General features: G+C 43.1%; 1 protein-coding gene across 1 annotated transcript in view; it reads left to right on the forward strand.

Moving 5' to 3' along the window:
- Positions 1–294: 294 nt before the first annotated feature.
- Positions 295–24,584, forward strand: part of LOC118787832 (nuclear receptor ROR-alpha A-like) — a 209,737-nt gene continuing 185,447 nt past the window's right edge. Inside the window, exon 1 of the mRNA XM_036543538.1 lies at positions 295–655. Coding sequence (XP_036399431.1) covers positions 502–655 — 154 coding nt within the window. The 5' untranslated portion in view covers positions 295–501. The remainder of the gene's footprint in view (positions 656–24,584) is intronic.

Raw genomic sequence — 24,584 nt, forward strand, 5'->3', positions numbered from 1 at the left:
ATGACCTATTGCGGCAACTCTTGTATGAATGTTTCAGCATGTGTTGTTATCAGTAATATATAACATGTCATCATCGTCATCATCATCACCATCACCATCATCATAAGAGGCAGCATAATACGAAACTGCTGAAATTGCCTTCACGTTACAGTATCGCATACCCAGGTTCAAGAGACGCGCTCTCAAATTCTACTTTTATTCTCAAATGATTTTGTGCTAAACAGCACGCTATCCGTGTCGGTGATAATCCGCACGGAGACTCATCTATTCTCTCGGCTATTGACATCCTTCCCCTTTTCAGTTGTTTGACTGTAGCTCTCACTAGCGCTGCCAGTGGACAATTCCAAACTACACACCCTCCTCAACCGAGACTCGCACATTCCCGTTTCATAGTTCCACTGTCTGTAAAATAGATAGCCGGACGAAGTCTCGGAGCTTGCAAATCATAGAAACCTATCGTCAAATAATACCGATATTTAACACGGTAATCAAAAACACAATATGGAGTCACCTCCTGATCCAGCCAGCGACCCGGGCAACAGCGCCTCGGAGCCGGCTACCCCGGTCAGGGACACCCCGGTAAACCTGGAGACTCTCCGAAAAGCTGACCACCAAGCTCCCGTTCGAAGGCAGAGCTGTTCCAGCACTAACAGAGGTAAGCCACACATATTTTCTTGATAATATGTGAAATTTTGGTGGAGCTGTGCAATTAAAATAGCTTGCGAGCTAGCTGCCTGGCTCGCTAACTTAAAAGTGCTGTCTCGCCGCTTTGGAGCAGTTGCATCTTGGATGAGGATTTTTAGACGACAGCCGTTCGTTTGGAGACAGATTGCCAAATTCGTTCATTTTCATCGCCACTTTCAACTGTCGGAGACAAAAGTTTCACAGCTGCCTGTGCAATTAACGTGGAGAGTGCCACTGTAGCGAGTGACACAATTGGCATGTCTAACCATTGGCGTGGAGCTGGAGAGGTGCAATCGCGTTGGATACTTAATAGACACATTAATTTACTCCCAGTGGAATTATCTTTAATAATGTCGTAGATTTTAGATTAAATAAGCATTCCTCAAACAAGCTTTGGCGGGATGGTACAATTTACCACCAGCTTGCAAATTGCATTATTTTATAGCCTACTCTAGAAAAACGTTTATTCCTGCAGGGTTGAGGAAGTGAACTTTGAAAAAGTGATATACGACACGAGGTTGCCGCTTGGAAGTCCCGTTACCTACTCCTTTTGCATGACCACATTATCAAAATGACAAATGATAACTGTGTCCAAGAGCATACTATTTCAGACGCATTTGATTTCAGCACAAATATGACTTGGCTCCCCGATCTCTAGTAAGTTAGGCTGGTGTCGTTGACAGCTATAATAGCGAACGTGGTTAGCTAGATGACAGCTGCGTGACAGTGGGTAGATCAGTGAAACCAGGAGATTTATTTTACGGTAGAGCGTGCTCGGCAATTTCAGATTTCATTTATTCATAGGAAATATGGCTGAATATGCGCTGTCTGTGTTTTACAGTACAGACAGTATAACCACACCCCCTCTGGACAGCCTCCATATACGGAGCTAGCTAATGCAAGTTAGGGGGAAAATATGTATATGTTTTAATAAACTTGATATTATAGTGTAGCTTGCCGATGCCACATGCAATCCAAACTGATTACGATACGTGGACGCTGCGCGTTCTCAAAATTTTCACACATTTCCTCTGCGGAAACGCATATTTTCCAGTCTGTCAGCTAGCTAGCTAGCTCGTTCGCTACGTTGAATGTGGAATGAAAGCTGGTTATGTAACAGGTTCAGCCAGAAACAGGAGCCAGAGAGAGTGAGAACGTCATTGGGGACCTTCACAGTTTCTACGAGGTTCCGAAAATCACTCTGCTCTATTGGTCAACATGTTGTTGGCTAGAAATGTTCGAATCCCGCTCCCCGTCTCAGCCTCATTTGTAACCAGGGTTTGTTACTGCTGCTGTTTCAGAATCAGAGGTTTCAGTTCGCCACTCGGTAGTTCCTAGTCTGCCTTGGTTATGTAATTGTTGTGGGCAGAAGCAGGTAACGTTACGAAGGCATCGCCGTTTTGAAGATTTTTAGGTTGATCTCACGGCGTTCGCATGGTGAAGTCTGACTTCAAGACTCTCCTAACCCGCTGACCCATATTTCTCCACATTTTTGCAGGATCAAAGTGCATCGGGTGGAGAAACAGAAAAAAGAACGCATTTACTATGTTATATAACTCACTTACCCAGTGGAAAAAAACAGTGAGGAATGTACAGACTTTAACAGATAGTTTTCAGATCGTTTCTGTAGTTTTGTTCTTGCGGATCGTTTTTATGAAAGTTGACTGTTCATGTAGTTCAGTGTTACATTAGTTGCAAATTTGTAGACATGAGTGGAAAAAAAGTAGGCCCTACATTGTTTCATCGTGTCTGATGAAATGAAAGAAATAATGACACCCCCCCCCCCCCTCTAAATTCACATCTTCAGTGGCTAATGCAGCAGACATATTCTGACGAAGTGCATTTCGATTATCAATGGCGCAAAAATAAGTTAACATAAAGTGAGCAACTCTTTACATACGTACTTTTTATTAATTCTTTCACTGTGTATTTGACTGATTGACATAAAATGTAAGCGCATATAAGGTAATTAATAAAATTAATTTAGAATTTCAGCTGAATTCCTTACACAGACATCGCATTTAATGCACCACATACTTGACCCCTCGGGGCAGTTCTCGTATGTCCTCTCTTATATGCTATTATTATTTGTCCGTGTCCGTCAGATAACACAGTAGATTATGCTACCCGTGTTAATAACAAGACATGCTAAAATTGCCTTTAATTCCTAGTTATGAAAGTTAGTGGACTTGTGGGAAATCCTCAGACTGGCTCCTTACGTGGAGACCGAAACTTTATTCCTCTTCAGTTATCGTCATTGGCCTCCTATAACTACGGGCTTGTTCACTGTAACGGCAAAGTCCTTTGTAATCTTAGCAGAGAATTTAACCAGTAATATTATTTATTTATTTATTTTACACATGATCATAGTTTGGCGTTCACGGAAATGAAGGACAGTCAAGTTATCTTTAACTTGATTAGCAAAAACTTTCATTCGTTTCCCCAGAGTTAGGAAAGCTACGGCGTAGCAGTGATTGTTATGTTATATGTTATATATGAGCATGATTCTGAATCTTAAAACAAACACACAAAGGCATATTTTGGAACATTATTCTAAAAGGAGACATCTTGTATTTTAAAGGGTATCTATGCCTACCTTTTCTGTGACATTGCCATAGTCAATAAGTATTTTTATGTAGTGCATCTTTCAGAATGTATCATTCAATAAATATGTGGCAGTTTAGATATTTTCTGGTTATGACGTTGTTCAGGTACATTCTCATTTTTCCTTGGTAATTGCTGTAAAGCTCTGTGTGGCCTTTTTAATGGAAACTGTACTAAATCAAATTGAATTTATTTATTAATTCCTATATTTAAGTTTTAGGTTTGCTTTTGTCAAGGTACAAGTTTCTGTCTTATATAGATCAAAGTGAGTGGTTTGCAGAAATTTTTGATATATAACACAGTCTGATGCTGAAACACACACACGCACACACACACATTAAAACGGTAGTAGAATATGGCTTAGATTTTTTTTCCCAAACATGGAATTTATTCTAAATTATAGTGCATTTTTGAGGGAACAGCTGTTTATTTTATCCACAAAACCAAACATCAGTTTTCAGAAAACAGATGAGACGAGAAAACATTTTTTTGCTGCATAGCAGTGTCTTCAGTTTTTTTGCTGCATAGCTATTTTCTGAGGTTTCAGGCTAACTCTGTATGAAGGCTGACTGCTCTGTTCTATCATAAATGATAAACACATTGTTGAAGTTATAATTTTAACATGTACATTAAATCATAATTTGAAATTAATGGTAGGTGGATGCCAGTAAATATTTGAAAATGAACCTTTAGCCCTTTGGTAATTGTTTGGTTTGACTCATCAACCATACAAAAAATTAGTGACTCTTAAAAGGTTACACAGGAAATTCCTGGTAGGTCCAAACAAAGCCTTGCCCTTGGTTTATTTTATCTTAGAATCTCACTATGTCTCTGTTAGGAGGCGAGTGATATTATTCCCCACCGCAGAGATGGGGGTGAAGTTTAGACCTTGATTAGGACTGTGGCCTCATTTCTGCTCGCCTGCATAGCTGTGATGAGTTCACCCTCTGACAAATATTATATTCAATAGGCACCTAGGGTGGATTGGTGAAGCAATAAAACCAAGGGAAAGTGTCTGGTTTTCCCTAACAGGTATAGAGCCTCAACTGGCTTATTGGCCTGGTGAGTGTGCTTGGTAGGTCCAACTAAAGTTTAAAATGCACTTTAACTTTGCTTTTCTCAAAAAGCTCAAAATTCAATAAAAGTTTGGGATCACATGCATATGTAAAATAATCATTGCAAATACAAGTGTTGATCACTTTTCTGGAGTTTTTGGGGTGCTTTTTTCCACTGCCTGCAGCTCAGAGCTTTTTGTGAATTTATAATCTCTGAGGGAAGCCTCTCTGTTTCAGGGCTGTGTCCTTGGCGCGGTGGCAGCTGCTTTACTTGTTTGTCTTGTTATGCTTTGCCTGTGGTTTAGGATGCGTTTGCAGGGACTTGTTCTTAACATCATCTTGAAATCGTTAGTCTGGGGTGAAGCTCCAAAAGGCCACAACTGCCAGCTGTGTCTGGAGGACCTCTTCATTACGCATCAATTGGTATGGCAGAAAGAAACAATCTGGATAGCACTGTAGGATTCATTACTTACTGGTGTAATGACCAAATTACACCAGTAGGGGGGACTACTTAATTCCAGCTGTGGTGTTAAACAGAGGTCCAAGAGGAGGGGGAGATCTGAGGGTAGACCGACTGACCTTTAAGTCATCTGGATGGTTCACCCCATTCAATGAGTCTGCTTCCCACATCCCATCCATTTGTGATGGCGATCGGTGAATCTGCATAGTGTGCGCTGTGTGAAACCCCACGTCAAAAGCAAAAAAAAGCCACCATTACTAGTACTGAAACCACCCTTGATAACCTTGTTTGTAGGAGTGGCAGGTCTGTATGTGTGTTTTTTGGCTGAATGCCAGACTTGTAGTACCTCAGACAGCTTAGGAAGGAGAGACACAGACACACCCCTCTGTGACTGGTCTGTGGTGACCCCGCTAATCCACAACCACCCCCACCCCCCCCCATAAAAAAACAGTGTGGTCTGCTGTCACAGAGCACTTAAGTGGACTTTCACCGTCGTCAGATCTATTTGTGAGCCTGGCTGTGGGCTGGAGAGGCCCATGTGTTTACACTGCCCTTCCTGGAGATGGATGGTGCACGGAGGCCGTGGTGTGATGCTCTGCTCAAAGCACTAGGAGGCCTGGAACTGGGTGCACACATAGCAAGGCTCTCAGATTCACAAATGCCTGAGATCAGGGTCTCAACTGCGAGATCAGATCAAGCTCCGCCATTGGTCCCCTGAGGGAGGGCTCTGCGCTCTGAATCACTTCAGTAAATGTCCAGTTATGTAACTGGATAACATTTAAAATGTATACTATCTAATTCACTCTGGATGAGGGAACCTGCCAGACAGAATAGTGTTGTAGTGAAGCGGTTACCTTTGAGAGAGCTACATCGGGCCTTTTGAGAAGTTATGGCAAGAATGACAGCAGTGTTTGTTTGACACAGGAAGCCACCTAAGGACATGACAGTTCATTCTCTCTTGTTTAAACCTTTGAGGTTTGTGTCATATTGGGTGTAGATGTCTTCCTTTTTCAGTTTATTTTTTACTTTGTGTCTTATCATAAGTGAATGGTTGTAAGGAGCCTTAGTGTAATGTGTTTTAAACTTCAAAACAAGTAGGGGAGTACACAGATGAGAGAGTGTGAATGTCTGTGTCTGGGAGTGTTTGTGTATATGTGTTTGTGTGTATATATGTTTGTGTGTAAGTGTATGTATCTGTGAGTGTGTGACTGTGCATGTACGTGTGAGTGTGTGTGTGTGTGTGTGTGTGTGTGTGTATCCTCGGACCCCAGTCCACTGTAGACTCCATGCACCCTGACTAATGAGAGGAGATGTCTGGATCTCATTCAAATGCGCAGCTTTTTTTTTTAAACAGAAGCTCCACATTTAAAGCTGATGCAGTGAGAGGGACTTTTTCATGTAGCCTCTATGGGGGTATTTCACATCTCATTTGGTGGGATTTTTAATGCCCCCGAACCCTCCCTGTCACAGACATCTGCTGTTTATTTGAGCTTCTGCTCCCAGCGCTGTGCAGAGAGGGTGTTTCTCCACCCCTGGGTGTAAAGGGGTGAAGGATCACTCGTTCATTAGGAGAGAAGATCACTCATTCATCAGATCAAGGCTTCATCAGCGATCCCGCCGAGTAAACCGGAGCGCCACTGCCCTCAACCACACAGCAATATGCTGAATATTGTGTTACGCGCCGTGAGGCCTATTTAATTATACACTAACTTCCAGTTGTCCCCTGCATCGGTACGGTTATTGCTCGTGCCATCTGTTGCTTTGGGTTACTGCTGTGTCTACATTTCTATAATAGTTTACTGTAGGCTTTAAGGAAGGAAGTATTACTGAAGTGGTACTGATCACTCTGTGGAGAAGACCAATAGAGATGAGCATGAACCGGTTTGGAAATGGACAGGCAGCTGTGTAGGATAGGGGTAAGGAGCAGGACTCGTAACTGAAAGGTTGCTGGTTTGATTGCCTGCTGGGGCACTGCTGCTGTACCCTTGGGCAAGGTACTTTACCCAGAAATGCCTTAGTAAATATCCAGCTGTATAAATGGGTAACATGTAAAAAATTGTAACCTAAGAGGCTCTGGATAAGAGCAGCTTGCTAAATGCCAGTAATGTTTAATGACAAAATCCATCAGTTTTCCAAATTTTTTATTGTTCAACTTGTTCAGAGTTTGTCTGTTAGGGATGTGCATCTCCATCACTGAGGCCGATGCGATACACATCTCGATGCATTGCCAACGATCCGATACATTAAGGATACATATGAAGCAACTACTAATGTGAAACGATACGATTCACCCCTATTGTGATGCAGTGTGATTCGACACGATTTGATTCAACACAATGCGATTCAACGCGATATATTGCATTGCAAAAGAATATGATGCTATGCAATTCAATATGGTACAGATAGTTTGATTTTATTTCTTTGGTTCTTCTTAAGCAGACAGCAAATCATAAATTAACTTAAAAAGTGCCATTTACTTAAGTTGCACACTTTTTTAATTGGGGCAATCGCATTGTGAACTTTTATGCCAGTGCACCGATGTGAATCGGTGAATCTTACCATCCCTTTTGTCTGTGCAGTGCACTCATTCAGATCTCCTTTACTGCTGCACTTCATTGTCTTTCTGCAAACACTCTTACGGTGGTTTTCCCCTCTGTTGTACTTTTGCAAATAGTCATACTTCATACATAGATATTGAGAACTTTAAGTGGTTCATAATTTTCCAGTGTTTAAACAGCTCAGTAAGAGGAAGTGCTTAAACATTGGCCCTGAAGATCCCTTATAGTGCTAGTCTATACTAACCTGTGTGTTATACTGCATGTGAATGCTAGCCCCAGCTATAGAACAGGGAACCAAACTATTTAGGTCAGCATAGCTGTGGGAGACTAAAATAGTGCTCTTGCACCTTTTCACAGACAGCAATCCACAATTCACAGTCTTATATTTTTTAATAAACAAACATGCTTTTGTTCAGTTGAGTATGCATTAGCATTGGCATGTGTTGTTGTCAGACCTGCAGTTTTACTTTCTTGAAAATATTCAGATATGGTGGTATGAGTTGTGAAAAAGCAAAGTTTTTAGGACTTTGACTATAAAAAAGTACATATTTGCATATTTGAAACATGACCCCCTTTTTATTGACTAAACTGGGCATTTAAACTCATAGAGTCAACTAAGTTGGTTTCACTTGAACCAAAGTGAAAAGCTGTACCCAAATGGGACAGTTTATTTTGGAGCACAACCCACAAGTGGCTGAAGTGGGGCTGGCAAACAAGACTGCGCTGGTGACAGAAACCAGTTTGATGTTAAATCTCCAGCGACAACAGGCAGATCTGATCCATGTCCCATTTACAGAAGTTAATATCTGAGTTACTAAGTTATCCAGAAGAGCGAGGAGATACTCTACATGTGAGGCTCGAGCGCTCCGAAGGAGTTTTAACCTGTAGCACAGTGCCGCAGCACTGTAAGCGTAGCACCAAAGGCCTTTCATGCACAGTGATTTACGCATCTGCACCGTGGAATTACTGTGTTAATATAGAGAGATGTGATGTGTGGGTGTGAGAGATCGTTGACAGGAGTTCTGGAGTCAGAAGCCATTAGCACTTTGTCTTGTCTTGAAGGTGCAGGCACTCGGCTGTGTTTGTGGCTGTGTGGTGAGTCAGACTGTGTCAGACTTTGTCAGACTGTTTTCCTGACCCTGACACAGGCCTGGCTCAGGGTTAAATCTGACTGCATTCGGGTTTAGCCTTAGCTTTGAATGGACACAATCAAAGCAACGGCCACTTATTTTTGGTCTCTCCCAGGTGCGCAATGTTTGTCATTAATCAGGGCTTTACTATGATGCTATTTATTCCTTATACTGTGAGATATATTCAGAACTGTTTTTGATATTGTATGTATAGCGTGGTCTATGCTGCAGACTTAATTGCCCAAATCGGAAAGTAAAAATGGATCTTGCCCTGATGATCTTGTACATTTCTCTGGATAGGAGTGCCTACCAAATAAATATTAATAAGTAAATGAATAGCATCATCAACAACGGTAATCACATTAATAGCTTTAATATTAATAATGAGAATTAAAATTTTAGGAACTTATAAAGCCAGAATATTATGTAAATAAAGTGCAAAACAGCCTGAATGCCACTCAAACATAAGCACAATCTGCTGGGGAGAGAGACTGAATCCAGGCCTGTTTTCCACTGCCGATGGTAAATGGTACTTATCAGTTACATGTGACAACATCTACTACATTTTCTCAAAATATGTGCGGTTGGAGTTATAATACATGTCTGTGTAAAACAAGGGGAAGCTTTGTGCTGTAATTAGTGATGAAACGGGTGTGTGTTGCATGGTACTGTAGATCTAGATAACCTTTTCTCGTAAAAAAATCCCCTCTCTTCCCTCTGGAGAAATGGTGGTGTATTTATCAGGGGTTATGCACTTGAGATTGTTAGACTCATTCTCAGACATTCCCAATGCAGTCTGTTTTTTGAAAACAGCAAGAGACAGCTGCATAAAACATGTGGCATTTAACCTGTTTGCACCCAGAATGCCCGGGCCGCCATCATTGTTCTTTCCTTAGCTGAAGTTTTGCAGCTTTTCTTGCAATTAGGACCACCAGGAGCACAGCTCTAGATGTGTATAGGGGTCAGAGTTTTTAAGACCGCGTAACACAACTTTAAATATGTCTTTACAAGCTGTTCTTTTATATGTTCCCATAAAAGAACAAGTATGGCAACACAACATGTGGAAGTCGGCAATTTCATCAACTTAACTAGCTTTCTTTTCCCCTGTATACCATCAGCGAAGGCTGTTTCTGTCCTTTTGGCCTTTCTTGAAATCATTTACATTCAGATACTCGGTTTTTTGCTGTGCCTATTGTTGTTTTTTTTAATTATTGATTTTTTTAGTATTTTCGACAAAGATTATGTTTATCAGCAATATTGACATAAAATTAAGAAGCATATTTAGAGCAGTGCCAAGAAAAAAAAACATGCCCAACATTTTCTGATGTAATTTCATTTATGGTGTTGCAGTGAGTAAGTTGTGTGTGATGCAGACTAGGTGCTACTGACTGGACTGTCAGTCACTTATGAGCTAAATATGATTCCATTTTGGTGAGCTCTTTGCTTACATCTTTAAATTTAATATGTCTCCTATACACTGCGCACCACTCTGTTATTTCAACACTTAAAATACACAGAAAGTTTGAGGAGATCAGAGGATAAGTAAGCCGGAGATCAGTGTCAGGGGTACTCTTTTGATTATTTATATTTGATTAACAAGCAAGACATAATCTCATAAATAAAATGATAGAGATCTATCCCTCTTAGGCACGGCATGCACTTAATCAAATTTGTCTCCCACTTTGGCTTCTCGAATTCTTCAAACACCTCAGCGACTTTTGTGCACAGATAGTGATCAGACTCTGTTTTCAGCATGTGATAAGAATCTGGTAATTTTCTACACAATTTCTCCAGTGCTGAACCAAGACCAGGCTGATTATTCATATTGGAACCTGTCTCCCCACTGAGCTGTGCTTTTAAAGTGGCCTCACAGAGCACAGTAGTTTAGCAACACTCTAGATGCAGTTGCTAACTTAAGAGACATTGGACCTGAGGATGTTTGTCAGCTGTTATTTAAGTGGACTGAACTGTTTTGCTGTCTTAAATGGCCTTGTGTTTGTATGGTCTCTCGCTGTTAGCATTATGCCTTAGAACAGCTTCTCATTTGCAAAGTTTAATATCAAATGGGAATGCTGTTTTGTGTGAATGATTACCATGACAGAGAAAAATGTGTATGGTCTGATAACCATCAAAGTCAAATCAGCTCTTGTGTTGATCCCTTTAAAGCATCATGTGGCGGCTTACTTTAACAGTGAACATCAGAGAAGTTCAAATCTTACTGCCGCACCTCAGTATCAATCTGTCATATCTAATCTCGTCCTCTCTCCATTCAGAGCCACGCAGAGTGGAGCCAGTGAAGAGGAATAGGAAGTGATTATGGCACTTTTATTCCTTCCAGGAATGGAGCTACTGCATGCAGTTCATTTTCATCTTGAGAGCAGGAACTTTGATTGGTGCATGGCTGGATGACCGGTTAGAGAGACTCCGTAGCTCATTGGCTGTGGGGTTACACATGAGTGTGTCCTGCATTGTGACACACTGGAACAAGATCAGAGGAACTCTGAGGAACTGTGACATAGATGGAATGGGAAGATTCTTTACACCATAAGCATGTCTGCAGTATCAATTATGGCTAGTCATGTCTTCCCTCCGCAACTTTATCTGGCTCTCAATATTTGCCACTTTATGTTTCCTAATGCCCATAGTTAAGGAGTGATAATTTACACAATGTCAGGTTATTAAAATGCTATTATTATGTGACGGACTGAAATAGCCACAACGGAAATAGCAAGATGGAAATCCCGCACAATGGCCTGTCAGCAAGGAGTAGGATATTATTCTCTTGGCAGAATACGCCATTGGATCATAGCTGTGGTCTTGGCTTTAGTTTTTTGTGCGTTTTTTGTTGTTCATGCTTTATTAATGAACCTTTCTTGATTATTGAATACCTTCGTGAAATAGATCACAGATGCTTTTTTTTCATTAGCATGACTTTATGGCGATAAGAAGCCGGCAGTGTGAATTACACCTTGGAGGAATCGGACACCCAGGCTAGGCTTACATAACAGTTAGCGGGGTTCAGATTGCGTCCATCCAGACATGGGCGCACAGAATTTGAATTAGATTGATGCGATCCGTTCGGAACACACGAGCTTTGTTCATTTGTCTTTCAAGTTGTCTTGGATACCTCACCACGCATACACATCGCAGATGTGTTGTTTGGCATTCTGCATAGGTAGAACGCCGCTTGAGCTGTCTACCTTAAGCAGACAATATCAATGTCATCAGTTCTTGCAAACGCAGAGACGCATTAAGAATGCATTTCTAGTCGTTCAGTTTAGAGTTATTGCAGCATAAAAGACCGCCGTTATTTTTCGCCATTATGACAGAAATGACAGTTTTATCTCCATGTATACAATTTATGACAAAAATTGATTGATGAAGTTCTAAACTTTACACCAGTGCATGTTCTGATGATAATAACTTTGGCATTTTGGACAGCAGACTTGATATAGTTGTACTTCTACTGTGCCCCAGTGCTTGACATTTCGTTGCGTGCCAGACACGGTGAGCGCTCGTATGTGGTGGTGTGCGAAACTAGACGCGAATAAATATGATGATGATGATAATAATAATGATAATAATAATAATAAATGGACTCGTGAAATAGCTGCACATTTTTATACGTGAGAAAAGTCTGTTGTCATGTAACGGTTTCACTCCTGAGCGCATGAGCCGATACGTCTTGGATTATTCGGCGTGCTCCCTTTCAGACCCCCTCGCCGTTTTATCGACAGATCTGTCTTGCCGGTGGGTGTTAGCTTCGAAGTGTTCTCTCTTTTGAAATAAAAATAAAGAAATTAGAAGCACCGCTTCCGACGAAAATTAACCAAGAGATGGTAGAGAAAAGTATAATTTCGCGTGGATATCCTTTAGAAAAAATAAGAAGATATAATGATAAATTACGATTTTAATTGTGAAGGAATATTAATTATCTGTCGTTCGGTATTAAGGGAGGGCCGCGTGAAAAGCTCATTAATTGGCGCGGTGTTTGGGCTCGTTCACCTGGTCCGTCTCCACGGTGTCCTCTCCCAGAGCCACTCCATCTCTGTCAGGGACAGGTGGAAATTTTCTGCACAGTTCTAATTGGACAAAGTGCCTTTCAAACTCTCTGCCATCACTCAGAGATCAGATCAGCAGCCAGCAGAGCCATCAATACAGGTTCCCTCCCTCCCTCTCTCTCTCTCTCGGTCTCTCTCCCTCTCTCTCTTTCTCTCCCTCTCCCTCTCTCTGTCTCCTCCCCCCCCCCCCCCCCCCCCCCCTCTCTCTCTCTCTCTCTCTCTCTCTCTCTCAGTGTCCCAGTTGCCCCAGGCCTTGTGTTCACTGGCCTGGCCCAGTTGGTTGGAACAAAAGTGTAGAATAAACAAGGGCAGGATCACTAGCATGAACCACAAAAGAACAGGTTCCGTGTAAGGTATTGTTTTAATTAATGTTATTTGACGCCACACTTGCTTTCAAGAGTCTGACAATGTTTGGCAACAGCTCCATGTTAAATATACTACTGCTAAAACACTGCACTCCTATTACTAGTATATGCTACTATGTTTCAAAATAGCCATTTCAAATATCAGGTAGTGCACATAGTGAGCAAGTAGTACATACATAATTGTCTGCTAAATTAGTCATGTGAAATTATTTAGACTCTCAAATCTTATAACATTGTATGTTGTGTATTTCATTTACACATTTGCATAAATATAATTACATTGATGTTAAAAAATTGGCTGATCACTTCCTGACCAAACTGGTAAACAAAAAATGTATTTACTTACTATCTGTTTACTAACATTTAAAAATTATAGGTGACTAGTATTAATATATTTAATGACAAAATCTTTGTTGTTATTATATTTACAATACTGTAATTACTATATTTATTATAATATTTATTTAATAATTATAATCATGTTTAATAATAAAAAAAGGAATTTCATAATCAGTAATTAGAACTGATTTAATCTCATTAGCTCTCTCTTGTCTGGGAAATACATTACAACATGTAATGCATTTATCAGTAGTTTATTCCTGGCCTTGAAGCAGACATAACACAGATGTTATTTTTTTTGTCTGTAAGGAGTGGACGTAGCACAGTTCAGTTGAAATAATTAGCCTGTGATCTGCTTAACAATTTGATGTTTGACTCTATCATGTGTGCCCTCTAGACTGTGACAGTGGGCATAGTTGTTATTGCCAGAAAAAAGAACCACTGACCTGCTGCTGGAACGGAGCCCGTGCCTGACAGTGAAGATTTAAATTGCAGCGTTGTAAATAAGGCGGTTTTGAAATCTTACCGTAATATCAGCATTAATATGTAAAAAGGCTCATTTCCATGTGGGTGTTTGATTTCGCCCTGTAGAGCGAACAGGAGAGGGTGACGACGGAAGTCGAGGCCGGGCTGATAAGGCCCGATTCTGCCTGTGGGAACAGCCTATCGTACTGCAGCAGGGCGCCCCAGAAACAGACTTTGTTTGAGGTGCGCGGCTCCTCTGACTGAATGCAAATGTGGAGACAAATTAAAAGATTATCTGAGGGAAAGTAGTGCCAACACAGCCAGGGGCACTACGCCATCTCATGATTGGTGTATCAGTTCTACCTCGGAGAATATCAACTCATGGCAAATATTTATGAGTATTACAAAACACTGCGTCAGATATATATATTTATACACACGCACACACACACACACACACACACACTTAAATGCACTCACACCTCACACACACACAAACACACACACAAAGACTCATACCCACACACACACTCTAACACACTCGCACCTCACACTCACACACCCACACACACAGACTCATACCCACACACACCCACACACACGCACACACAGTGGCTTGACACATGACACATTCTGATGCTGCGTTCGATTTGAAGTTTTTCTCTTATCAGCTCCGGCTGAGTTCCATCTCAGAGTCATTTTCCATCGATTAAAACTGCACTGAGCCAAACAGCGCTGAGCTGAGCTGAGCTGGGCCATTCTGAAATCTGACTGGACCTGGTCCCCTATAGCTCCTCTGCTTTTCCAATGCAATGCTAAGGCTCAAATGCGTGACATATTTGTCCAATTTGAATATGAGGAAATATGTAACTTGTAGCATACTCACATGTTAAGTTCATAGAGCTGTCAAACTTTTGTTTGGTGAAAAATGCATTAACTAGCTAGTAAACGGAAATAAAAATCTAGCTACTTGTCTATTTCATGTTTCTGCTTAGAGTGCCACATTTTTTGAAGTATATGGCTACTCTTCCTTTTTTGTGATAAATGCAAAGCTAGTTACAGCTATAGCTATGACATGAATATATTGGGAGGAGAGGAGCAAACATTTGGTGAGATCCAACAGTTGATTCAGTCAGCTGATGAATCAGTTGATTTGGACAACTGATCTATAGATAGCTAGATAGTGACATGTTTTTCACTGGATATCTTTGAAGGCCTTTCAAATTTCCTTCTCAGTAGCTTTGCCATTGACTGAAGCAATGCCACCACACAGCCTGCAAACCTGTTACCGTATCCCGAGCCTGCTTGCTGCCAGGCCTGCACCAGGTGGATTAGGGGGCCAGGTTATTGCTCGGTGGTGCTGTACCTAGGCCACCGAGCCTATCTATGGAAAGACACCGGAAAATGTTTCTGAGGAACTTGTCCTTCCCTGTGATGTAAATATTTTTTGTCTTTGTCACTTCAGAAGCTTGGCGTATTGGATGGAGTGTCGTAACATGGATATGGATGGAGGACTGTTGGCAGGTGTTGACTCTGCACACAGCGCTGTTTGAGTGAGATATTTGGAAGTCCAAGCGACTCTCGCTGGGAATGTGGAAACAGTCTGGCGTTGAAGTCGCGGTGTGTGTGTGAGTGTGTGCTTGGCCCCCCCTCGAGATCCTCCCAGGGCTGCATTATGTTCACAGTTTGATGCGACCTGATCCAGCCCTTCTGAAAGCTGAAATCTTATCTCGGTTCCGAGGAGGAGGTTTCTTGGAACTGCACCGTTCTGAATGCTTCATTGATGCTTTTCTGACCCAGGGGGTTGACAGCATCTCATCCAGCCACTGAATATGACAGGCCTAACAGCCCACAGACATGAACAGCACTTGTGCAGTGCTGGGATTTTGTGCTTCTGCACTTGAGATTGCCATGCTTCCATTAGGGTGACACAAGCGGTTCATTTCACCTGGCAGAGATGCCGTTTGGAGTAAACTATGCGGCTTCACCACACCTGAAGTTTCTATCCACCAACCTGTAGAGGGCATTACATTAAGAAGTACCATCCAGTTGCATATTACATTACATTCATTTAGCAGATCCTCTTATCCAGAGCGACATCCAGCACAACAGAGCGTAAGTGTATCCATTCAAATTGAATGAGCAACAGTGTCAGACCAGGCTAACAACACTCCCAGACCAGTGACTGTGGGCGTAACACTGTGCAAGCCCTACCACAAGTAAACATGTGCAACCTGACTAGGCAATGGCAGCAAGTATGCTACCATACATCAGTCACTAGATCACAGAATCCAAAATGTATTGCAATACATAAAATAAACAGCCAGCACTAGAGGTAGCAGGTGTTAGGGGGTGGGGATTGACGTGGGTAAATGTGTCAGATGTGTCAAATGTGTCAGCTCAGATCTTCGAGCACCAGGCTTGTTGTGAGTAGGGCAATGTGGAAGTCACGTTTCATCCTTCATTGAGAACCTTTATGAGGAAGCTGTATCTGAATGACCCATTGCTTTAAACAAATTCACTTCCAATCCAATCCAAACACACTGAACCGCCTGAGAAGACACTGAATGCATTGGGGTGTATCGTACTTATGTCTTCCTTTATGTTTTGACATATTATGCATCTATGCTGCTGGATATTTACAGAAGAATTACAGTGTAAGTACCTTTCTCAAGAGTACAGTTGTAGTCTCCACCAGAGAAGCAAACCTACATCTCTCTGGTTACATCCAGTTTCCACAATACCACACTGGATGTGCTGATTGGCAGGTTGGACAGCTGGTCCTTGAATGTCCACAGTACCATTATCTGATATGGCACCATTTTGGGGTGGGCATGTAGGGTTGTCTTTGGGGCTAGTGTGTGGGTTTATACCCTGGTATGGCAGAAAACGGCAAACCAGAAGACGTTAGTCATACCAAGAAAAATGTTGCTTGGCCAGTGGTGCATAGCTGATGATGACCAGTATAGAAGGCACCATTGCCTACAATGGAGAGTGATTGTGTTAAGGGAAAAAACAGTGCAAATTGCCTTTTTCCATGAAGGGGGGGGTGAATGGCCAGCCTCCACGTCGCCAGTTCCCAGCGTGCAAAGCAGATGGTGAAGGACTTCTGCATAATATGTCTCAGTGCTTGCCCCAAAGCATGCTGGGGGTTCAGGTAGATGGAGTACAACGGAGTAAAAGCCTTAGAGGGGGGAGAGAAGCGGTGACCTTCTGTTGCATCATTTACACCCCGCCCCACCCCCGGCCACCGTCGGCAGCCTTCCAGCTGCCCTCAAATTGCTTTGTTTTACACAATCAGAGGAGACGGCTGGGTGCCGATTGGGCGCCCGTTCTCACACTTAAATTGAGCTCACCTGGAGGCACCTTACATTATCAGTGGCGGTTATTAGGCACCATTACCACCCTTCGTCAGATCCTCAGGTGTGAGTCAATAACATGTTATGCTGAGTTGCGTTTGTATAATGGCCCAATCAAAGTGTGAAAGTGCCTCAGAATTAAGTGGGGAGTGGACATACCTTAAGTAGTACCAATGTGCACCACAGGGCACGGCAGCCATTTTCATGCTAGTAAATCTCCCTGTGACTGAGGTAGAGAGGGAAGCTTGATTAGAGGGCCAGACTGAGAGTGCTGCATTGTGAATTTTGCCAGGATACCAGGGAAGCACCTCTGCTCATTGTGTCATGGCACACAGGGAACAACCACAGCGAGTGAGGACCTGGATGTAACATCATCAGGACAGCACCTCCTACAGCACAGCATCCCCATCACTGCAGTGGGGCAGTGGATTTCAGCTGGATGCGAATGGGCAGCTGCCTCCCAATAGCTGTATGTTTGCATTTATAATGCTGTATGTGTGGGAATAGAACTCACAGGAGTTATGCTCTAGCTATTTCATGCTTGTGGCTGCTTGGCCTTATAGTTAAGAGGGTATGGGAAGTGCGGTATCTTGGGAGGTAATGAGCCTAGGAATGGTAGGCATCTGCTGAGGTTTACAGGTATCTCTGCTGTAAAGGCCGGGCTGTGCCGCTACGCTGAGCAGCAGCACCAAATAGCTGGAATTTAAAATAATACCGTCTGAGGCCCAGGGTGATGTGAAAATATTGATGCACCAGGCCGGCTATAGCAGGGTTAGATGCGTTGTGAGCCAAAAGAAAAATGAATCAAAGTACAACTAAGCCCTGATTTGTGAATTCGTTTCAGCTGCTGGGTCAATATTTAGGTTTGATTCCAGGCTCTGTGATGTTTTTGATGAGGCACGGTTGATGTTTGAACCATTTTGTTGAGGAGAATGCAGTTTACCTTGCTAAACAAACTAAATGACATATAGGATCAGTCCAGTGAATCTACTTCTCGTATAGTGTGGTTCTTATATCTTGTAAGAGAGGAGAGGAAAGAGAGTGGAGGAAAGAGAGTGGGAGACAGAGGGAAAGAGGGGCATAGAAACAGAGGGGAGAGAGAGAGGGAGGGAGGGAGAGAGAGAGAAGAGAAATTGCTGTGATATCTCTCAGTAGCGCAGCGATTTGCTCATTGCCTCAAGCATTTTGGAAAGGCATTCATTATCGGTGGTGGGAGGCAGTGTTATGGTTATCATTATTAATGTTGTCTGTGTAGTTATTATTGTTTTCACATTTGCTCCTTCATGGTAATGTACCGCTAGCCTCCTCTCACCCACCCTGTTCCCACTTCAAACCCATCAGTTTTATTCCCGAGAGCATTTAATTTTCCTCTCGCGAACCTTCAAATAAAACGTTTCATTTGAGAGTGTACCCCAACATTGCTGGGGAAATCATAATCGGCTGCCTTCGAGGTCTCACGGAACAAGTGGAGAAATATTCAGCGAAATGAATGTGACCACCCTCTGCTTGCATTAGTTCTGCTGAAAAAAAGGCTGTCACAGAGTTTGATTATGCCGTGGCTTTCATTGTTGATTTTAGACAGTTGAGTTGACAGTTCCTTATATCACTTTTATTAGTGTAGACTAGAGTCCTTAGTCAGTTAAAGTATTGGACTGTCTGCGGGTCCATAGAACCGTGACTTATTAAGACGTAGCCTATTCTCTTTCATAAGCCTGTGAGCAGCAGTCTACACAGGCTGCCTCATTAAGGTTATAGGAACTAGTTGCACGTCTTTTGTCCTTCTGTGTCACACGGCAGAGGAGAGGCCCTCTGTGAAATGGAGGGAAGGGTAGTGAACCGCAGTCGTTCCGTGCGACAGCCACAGATCCCCCTGCTGGTCCACGACGAGCGATGCTAGCCGCGTTCCAGCAGTGACAGTTGGGCTGGGAATTCGCATCGCCACAGCGATGCGGCGGAGCGCTGTGCCGAGACCTTATTGGTCCAAGGACCCTGTCTGTAGTCGGCGCTGGATTTCAGAGACGGTGGCTGGTTGGCCTGCGTTCCTGTCCCAGTGTGTTTTGGGTGGGTGTGGGGGGGCGTAAGGGGGTCAGGGGGGCGGATGGGTGTCTGAGGCCACACAGTGTGCGCTCGCTAATGGTGGCCGCTTTGAAACTCAGTATGGTTATTTGAGGACATGTGTCTTTAAGCTCCCTCCAGCTTAGCTTGGCAGAGCTTACATCAAAACCTTCCTCTTTGCTGTCTTGCCCATTTCCTGTCCAGCAAAGGCTGAGGGGGAGGGCATTATCAGTTTGCAGGAGTTGCTGTTAAACTTATTTTCAACTTAAGTTTCTGATCTGAGCGTGAATAACAAAAGAAGAAACTTTCTTGATGACCTTTGAAACATGAAATAGATTTAAATTAAAGACATTTTTCACAATGAATTTAACCTCTGTCACAGAGGGAGGGCTGATGAAAACAGAGACAGAGACCAATGAGCTGAAATATCATATGTCTGTATTTGAAGACAAGTTTGTCAGAAGACGAACGTTTGGCCTTTTTTATGTGGCGGCTCATCACCACGTTACCCTCGCTGCTCGTGACACGCCGGAGAGTGTCGTTATTCTTCGAATGCGCCCACCCACAAACTGTCCAACAAGGCTGCCGAAATCCTCAGTCCCCCCCCCCGCAGCATTGAAGGGTTTGGGAAACTAACTTTTCGGGCTTTGAGATCCTTAACTGACTAGACATTAGTGCCAACCAAACATTCAGGACATTTCCATTGCAGGATGAAGGCACTCTGGGGCCGGTGGGGACAGACGCGCGCGAGCCCGCCTTCATTGAAGTCGAGTCGTTTCAGCGCGTGGGCACGTCAAAGCATCCTAACCCGCTGTCTGGTCAAACGTCCGCCCACGCTTCCCAGCGCTGGTGTGAATGTGCGCAGGCCGTCTGTTGGGGCGTTGGCAGTCTAGCGTGCGTTTGTGGAATCATGTCATTACAGCAGCTGTAATTTAAAACAAAAAAGATGGCAGAAAAAAAGGATGTTGCATTTCTTACTCTGCAGAGTCCCCTATCCAGGGAGACCAGATCAGTTTATATTGTACACGCTGTGCTTCTCTATAGCTGTATATTTACTGAAGAAGTTCAGGCTAGGAATCTTGTTCAAGGGTTTACCAGCAGTGACTCTTAAGGAGCTGAAACCCACAATCTTCTGATTACAATTCCCTGACCACTGCTCCACAAAGCTGCCCTGGTGACCACAGAGTCCTGTTACATCAGAGAGCAAAAATAAGGGAACGGACAGTGTTCAAGGGTTGTGGCCAGTTTGGGTAGATCCCCTTAATAGTGTTTTTTACCATCTAGTGGTAGAATAAACGTTCTGCCTTTAGTTAGGGGGGACAACCCTGTCAGTCAGTCAGGCAGTCAGTCAGTCTGTTACAGTGCATCAGTCTGGGAGTAACTGTTGTTGAGTTACAGCCTAAGGAAGGATTCAGGAAAATTTTGATCGGTCCTGTCAGAACTACAGGTGTCAGTGTTGCAAGTGGTTGGCGTAAGGTGAGGGAGGAAAAGTTTTCCTTCCTGATTCAGTTAAGATGAGGAACATTTATGTGATGAAAAATGTCGGTTTGGCATTCAGTCCAGTTGATCGCTGTGAGCTCAGGAAGAGGAGGGTACTTACCGTTCCTCACAGCAGTTCCCCCGAACTGTGGCTTCACTCTGCCGAGGCTTAACTGTCGAGAAATAAAGTATCGGCTTTTATCTGCTTCCATGGGTATGTGTAGTGGAAAATTGTGATTGTTATGCAACACGGGGAAATTAAAATAGCTTTTGTTTAAGCGCTGAGCTCATAAGCATGTTTTTGCAGCCCTGTATCTGAGCAAGCAGAAGTTTAATGGAGTTTAAGTGGGTGTTATTGTTAGAGGCCTCTCCAGACTGCTTGGAGATTTCTCAAGAACCAGAAATCCTTCACGGATCAGAGGTCGTAAGCAATCGCTCTAGCTTCCCAGACTCATTTAATGAATGCTGTTATCAGTGGTGACTAACGCATCTGTTGCAAAAGATGTAAGATTTTTAATTTTTATTTTTGATGCTTAACTCTTATGACATCAGAATCTTATCTGACTTAAAGGTATGTGCAGCTCCTTTCATTTAAGCTGTTTTTGTAGTTCTGTGGTGAACCAGGCCTCCCTTTCTGAAAGTCTCATTAATCTCATTGTAATTCTCTTCCAACTAACGAATACAAAATTTTCTAGCATGGCTGTTACACGCTGCAGCTAAATTGCATAGATATAATATGTGGTTCAGAGGGTTCATTAAGTGGAGAAGTCCGTCTTCTCCACGGATGTAGAGTGAAGCTTGTATGATGCCTTTCCTGGTTCTGCCCTTGGCTTCTTCTGTGATAGCGAGACAGAGAGAGAAAAGGAGAATGTGAAAGCGAGAGATGGGGAAAATAAAGAGCTATTTCATTTATGGTCCACGGTTATTTTAATGTGGTTTTTTTGATCGCTCCATTTGTTATTTCAGCACATGGTTTAGGTACAAAAGTGCATGCTTGTCATGCCAGTGAAGCAAGTTGAATTTAATTGAGTTGAGGGAGGAAGAGAGAGAGGGAGAAGGAGAGAACCGCAACAGAAAAATCGTGTTCCTCTTGCCCCTTGTTAGCAGTGACATATTCTCTCCAGGTGAACACGGCGGGAGGTGGGCTTGTCCTTGGAAATCTCCTTCCTCAAACTTCTCCCGACTTCATCTCCTGCTTTTTTTTTCTTTCTTTCTTTCTTTTCGGAACTAGGCCAGGGGTTATACCTCTGAATCTGAAACACCAGCCAATATGATCCAGAGAAATTCAGCACATCGTCAGTTATAAAAAGAGCTGTCTGAGGTTCAGCACAGTGTAATAATGCAGCCGTGGTATTCCCAAAGAAACGCACCGAGCCAATCGCTTCCCCAAATACATGTGCACGATGTGCTGGAACTAAATCACGCAAGGAGAGCCCTGCTCTGGATATGTCTGGTAGGGATAGAAGACCTCAGTGAAAAGAATATGTATTGTGCGCAAAGAGGCAGCCTACTGTCAATTCACACAGTGTCCTCTTTTTTATAACCTTCTCTATTGATGAGAAGGTTAAGGTTACACTTGAGAAAGTCTCTCCAGAATGGCCTCTCATGCCTAGATCTTAGCCGGACTGATGCTGAAGTGTCTGCGTTCCTGCCTTGCACAGCACCGCTGCCATGTGAAGACAGCGCTGTAACTCAGTGCATGACACGGCGGCCGTCTCCTCCAGTCGAGCGACGCAGACCGTAAAGAAATAACAGCTGTTAAACGTTGCATAATAGCAGAAGGCAGCAGACAGGCTAGTGAAATACAGCTGGATGATCAAAAGCTCCCGCCCGACCCAGCGGTCTTCCAGTACCTTCCCTACGCTGGGACATGTGTCTGGTGAATTTTGTTAAACTACAGCAGAAAACGCCTGTGTTCTTTTGATCCATGGATGCTACATATTTTATAGTCCTCACTGTGAGTTTATTGTCCGACTGGGACTGTTGTTCCATTATAAATTCATTTAAGACAGCTATCTGCTCTCTGTGTTGCTTGTTGGAAAATAAAAAAAGCTGAACATTTAAGATCGTGCTTTAGGTTTCAAATAGGCAGGTTGATTCCGTCGAGTGCTTGTCGGACAATGCGACTCTGTGTAACGCTCACACATATGGGTGGAGACGCTGAAAAAATGCAGCCTTGGTCATACTGTCGCCCAGAGGCTCGAGCTGTGATGAGCACAACGCAGAGAATGTTTTGAATCTTTAGAAAATGTCAGAGGTCTTGCGGGAAATGTTAAATGTTCCTCTAGAGATGATAAGGGCAGCAGCGTGGTGTGGTGGTAGGCAGCAGGGCCTGTAACACAAAGGTTGCTGGTAAACACCCAGCTGGATACGTGGATACTGTGTAAAATGTAAGGTAAGTCGCTCCATATAAAGGTGTCAGCTAAGTGATGTGATGTAATGTAAGTGATAATAAAGGAGAGCAGTGACTTCCTGGAAAATCTGAGTGCATTTAATCTGCGTTTCTGGCAAGATGAGTAACACGGGTTAATTATGTTTTTGGCAGGTGAAACATCTTCATATGTACGCCTCATTTTTCTTCGTTTCACATGAATTTGTTTACTAGGGGCACCATATGGGACGACCCCTCCTCCCCCCCCCCCCCCCCCCCTTTCTGCGCGGTGTCCAGAGAGGAGCCAACACACTCTCGCCGTAAATCTAAAATTAATATTTCGGGGCAGGTCGGCCACCTGTCTGACGAGAGAGGGAGATGGAGGCTGGCCGTTTGGTGGGGAAGGAGGAGGTGCCAGGGGGACCAGGTGCGACACTTACACCCCGCCAGCCGCTTGAGGAGAGATTCGCAGGGACAGCTTCAGCTCGACCGAGCCCGAGCCCAGGCCGTCGCCGAACAGCATAACCAGCTACCGTTTCCACCCCAGGCTGGGGCTGGAGATTAATAGCCTTACAGAATGGCCACGCACGTCAATCTGTTCAAAAATATCACATGCAGCATATAAGGAAAATGAAATGTTTTAATCTGTGACAAAATCTACAGCACAAAAATGTACTGTATCAGTTTTCACCGTATTTCATATTTTCATAACTTTGCATTATCACTGAAGAGCATACTGTGCTGTATTTTGCACTACAGGGGCAACAGTAATTTACACATTGTGAAATAAATACAATACACTGATGCATACATGGAAAAAAATATTACTAATATTTAGGAATTTCCTCATTAATAGCTAATAATGTTATTGTATGTTGAAGTAAGTGCAAGACAGATATTTTGATTTTATGGTGACAGAGGTGGTCAGTAGTGACACTGAGGTGTGCTCTTCTCCAGACAGCAGGGTAGCACAGAACCGCCGATCCGCTGAAGCTCTGGGAACATCTGTTAATACGCTCTATTCCACTGCTTCTATCAGGACACAGAAATGCAGAGGGAGGGAGCTCTCCTTGTAACCTGAATCTTTTATATGTAGTTTAACTTCGTGTGATAGCATTTATTGATTTATTCCATTTTATATAGTATACAGTCCTGATGAATGAAAATGAGTCTGGGGGCATACTGATGCTACCAATAAAATGTATTGAGAGTGTTTTAAATGCAGTGCTGTACTTCAGTGCCTTCTCTCCCTGCTTCCCCATAGAGATGAAAAACCAGCATCTTGTTCACAAAGATGTACAAAAAAATAAGCAGATGTCACACACAGGAGTAGTTCGAGTTTAGCACTGAGCTTGAGGGAGAGTCTGTTGACACTGGGCATTTTGAAACCCAGATCCTATGAAGTTAAGTGCGCTTTGAAAGCATAGCTTCTGTGCAAAGCTCCAGCTTACTGGTCCTTAGCACTGCCTGGACAAGTCAAGCTACACTTTGTGCACTTCTTGGGATCGAGAAACGGCGGGCAAAGAAAACACACTGTCTTGCAAACTGCAGTCTTCGGGCCCGATCACGAGGACGGATTGCGGCTCTGATTCCATATAA

The sequence above is a fragment of the Megalops cyprinoides genome, chromosome 13 (genome assembly GCF_013368585.1).
Source record: "Megalops cyprinoides isolate fMegCyp1 chromosome 13, fMegCyp1.pri, whole genome shotgun sequence".
Lineage (NCBI taxonomy): Eukaryota > Metazoa > Chordata > Actinopteri > Elopiformes > Megalopidae > Megalops > Megalops cyprinoides.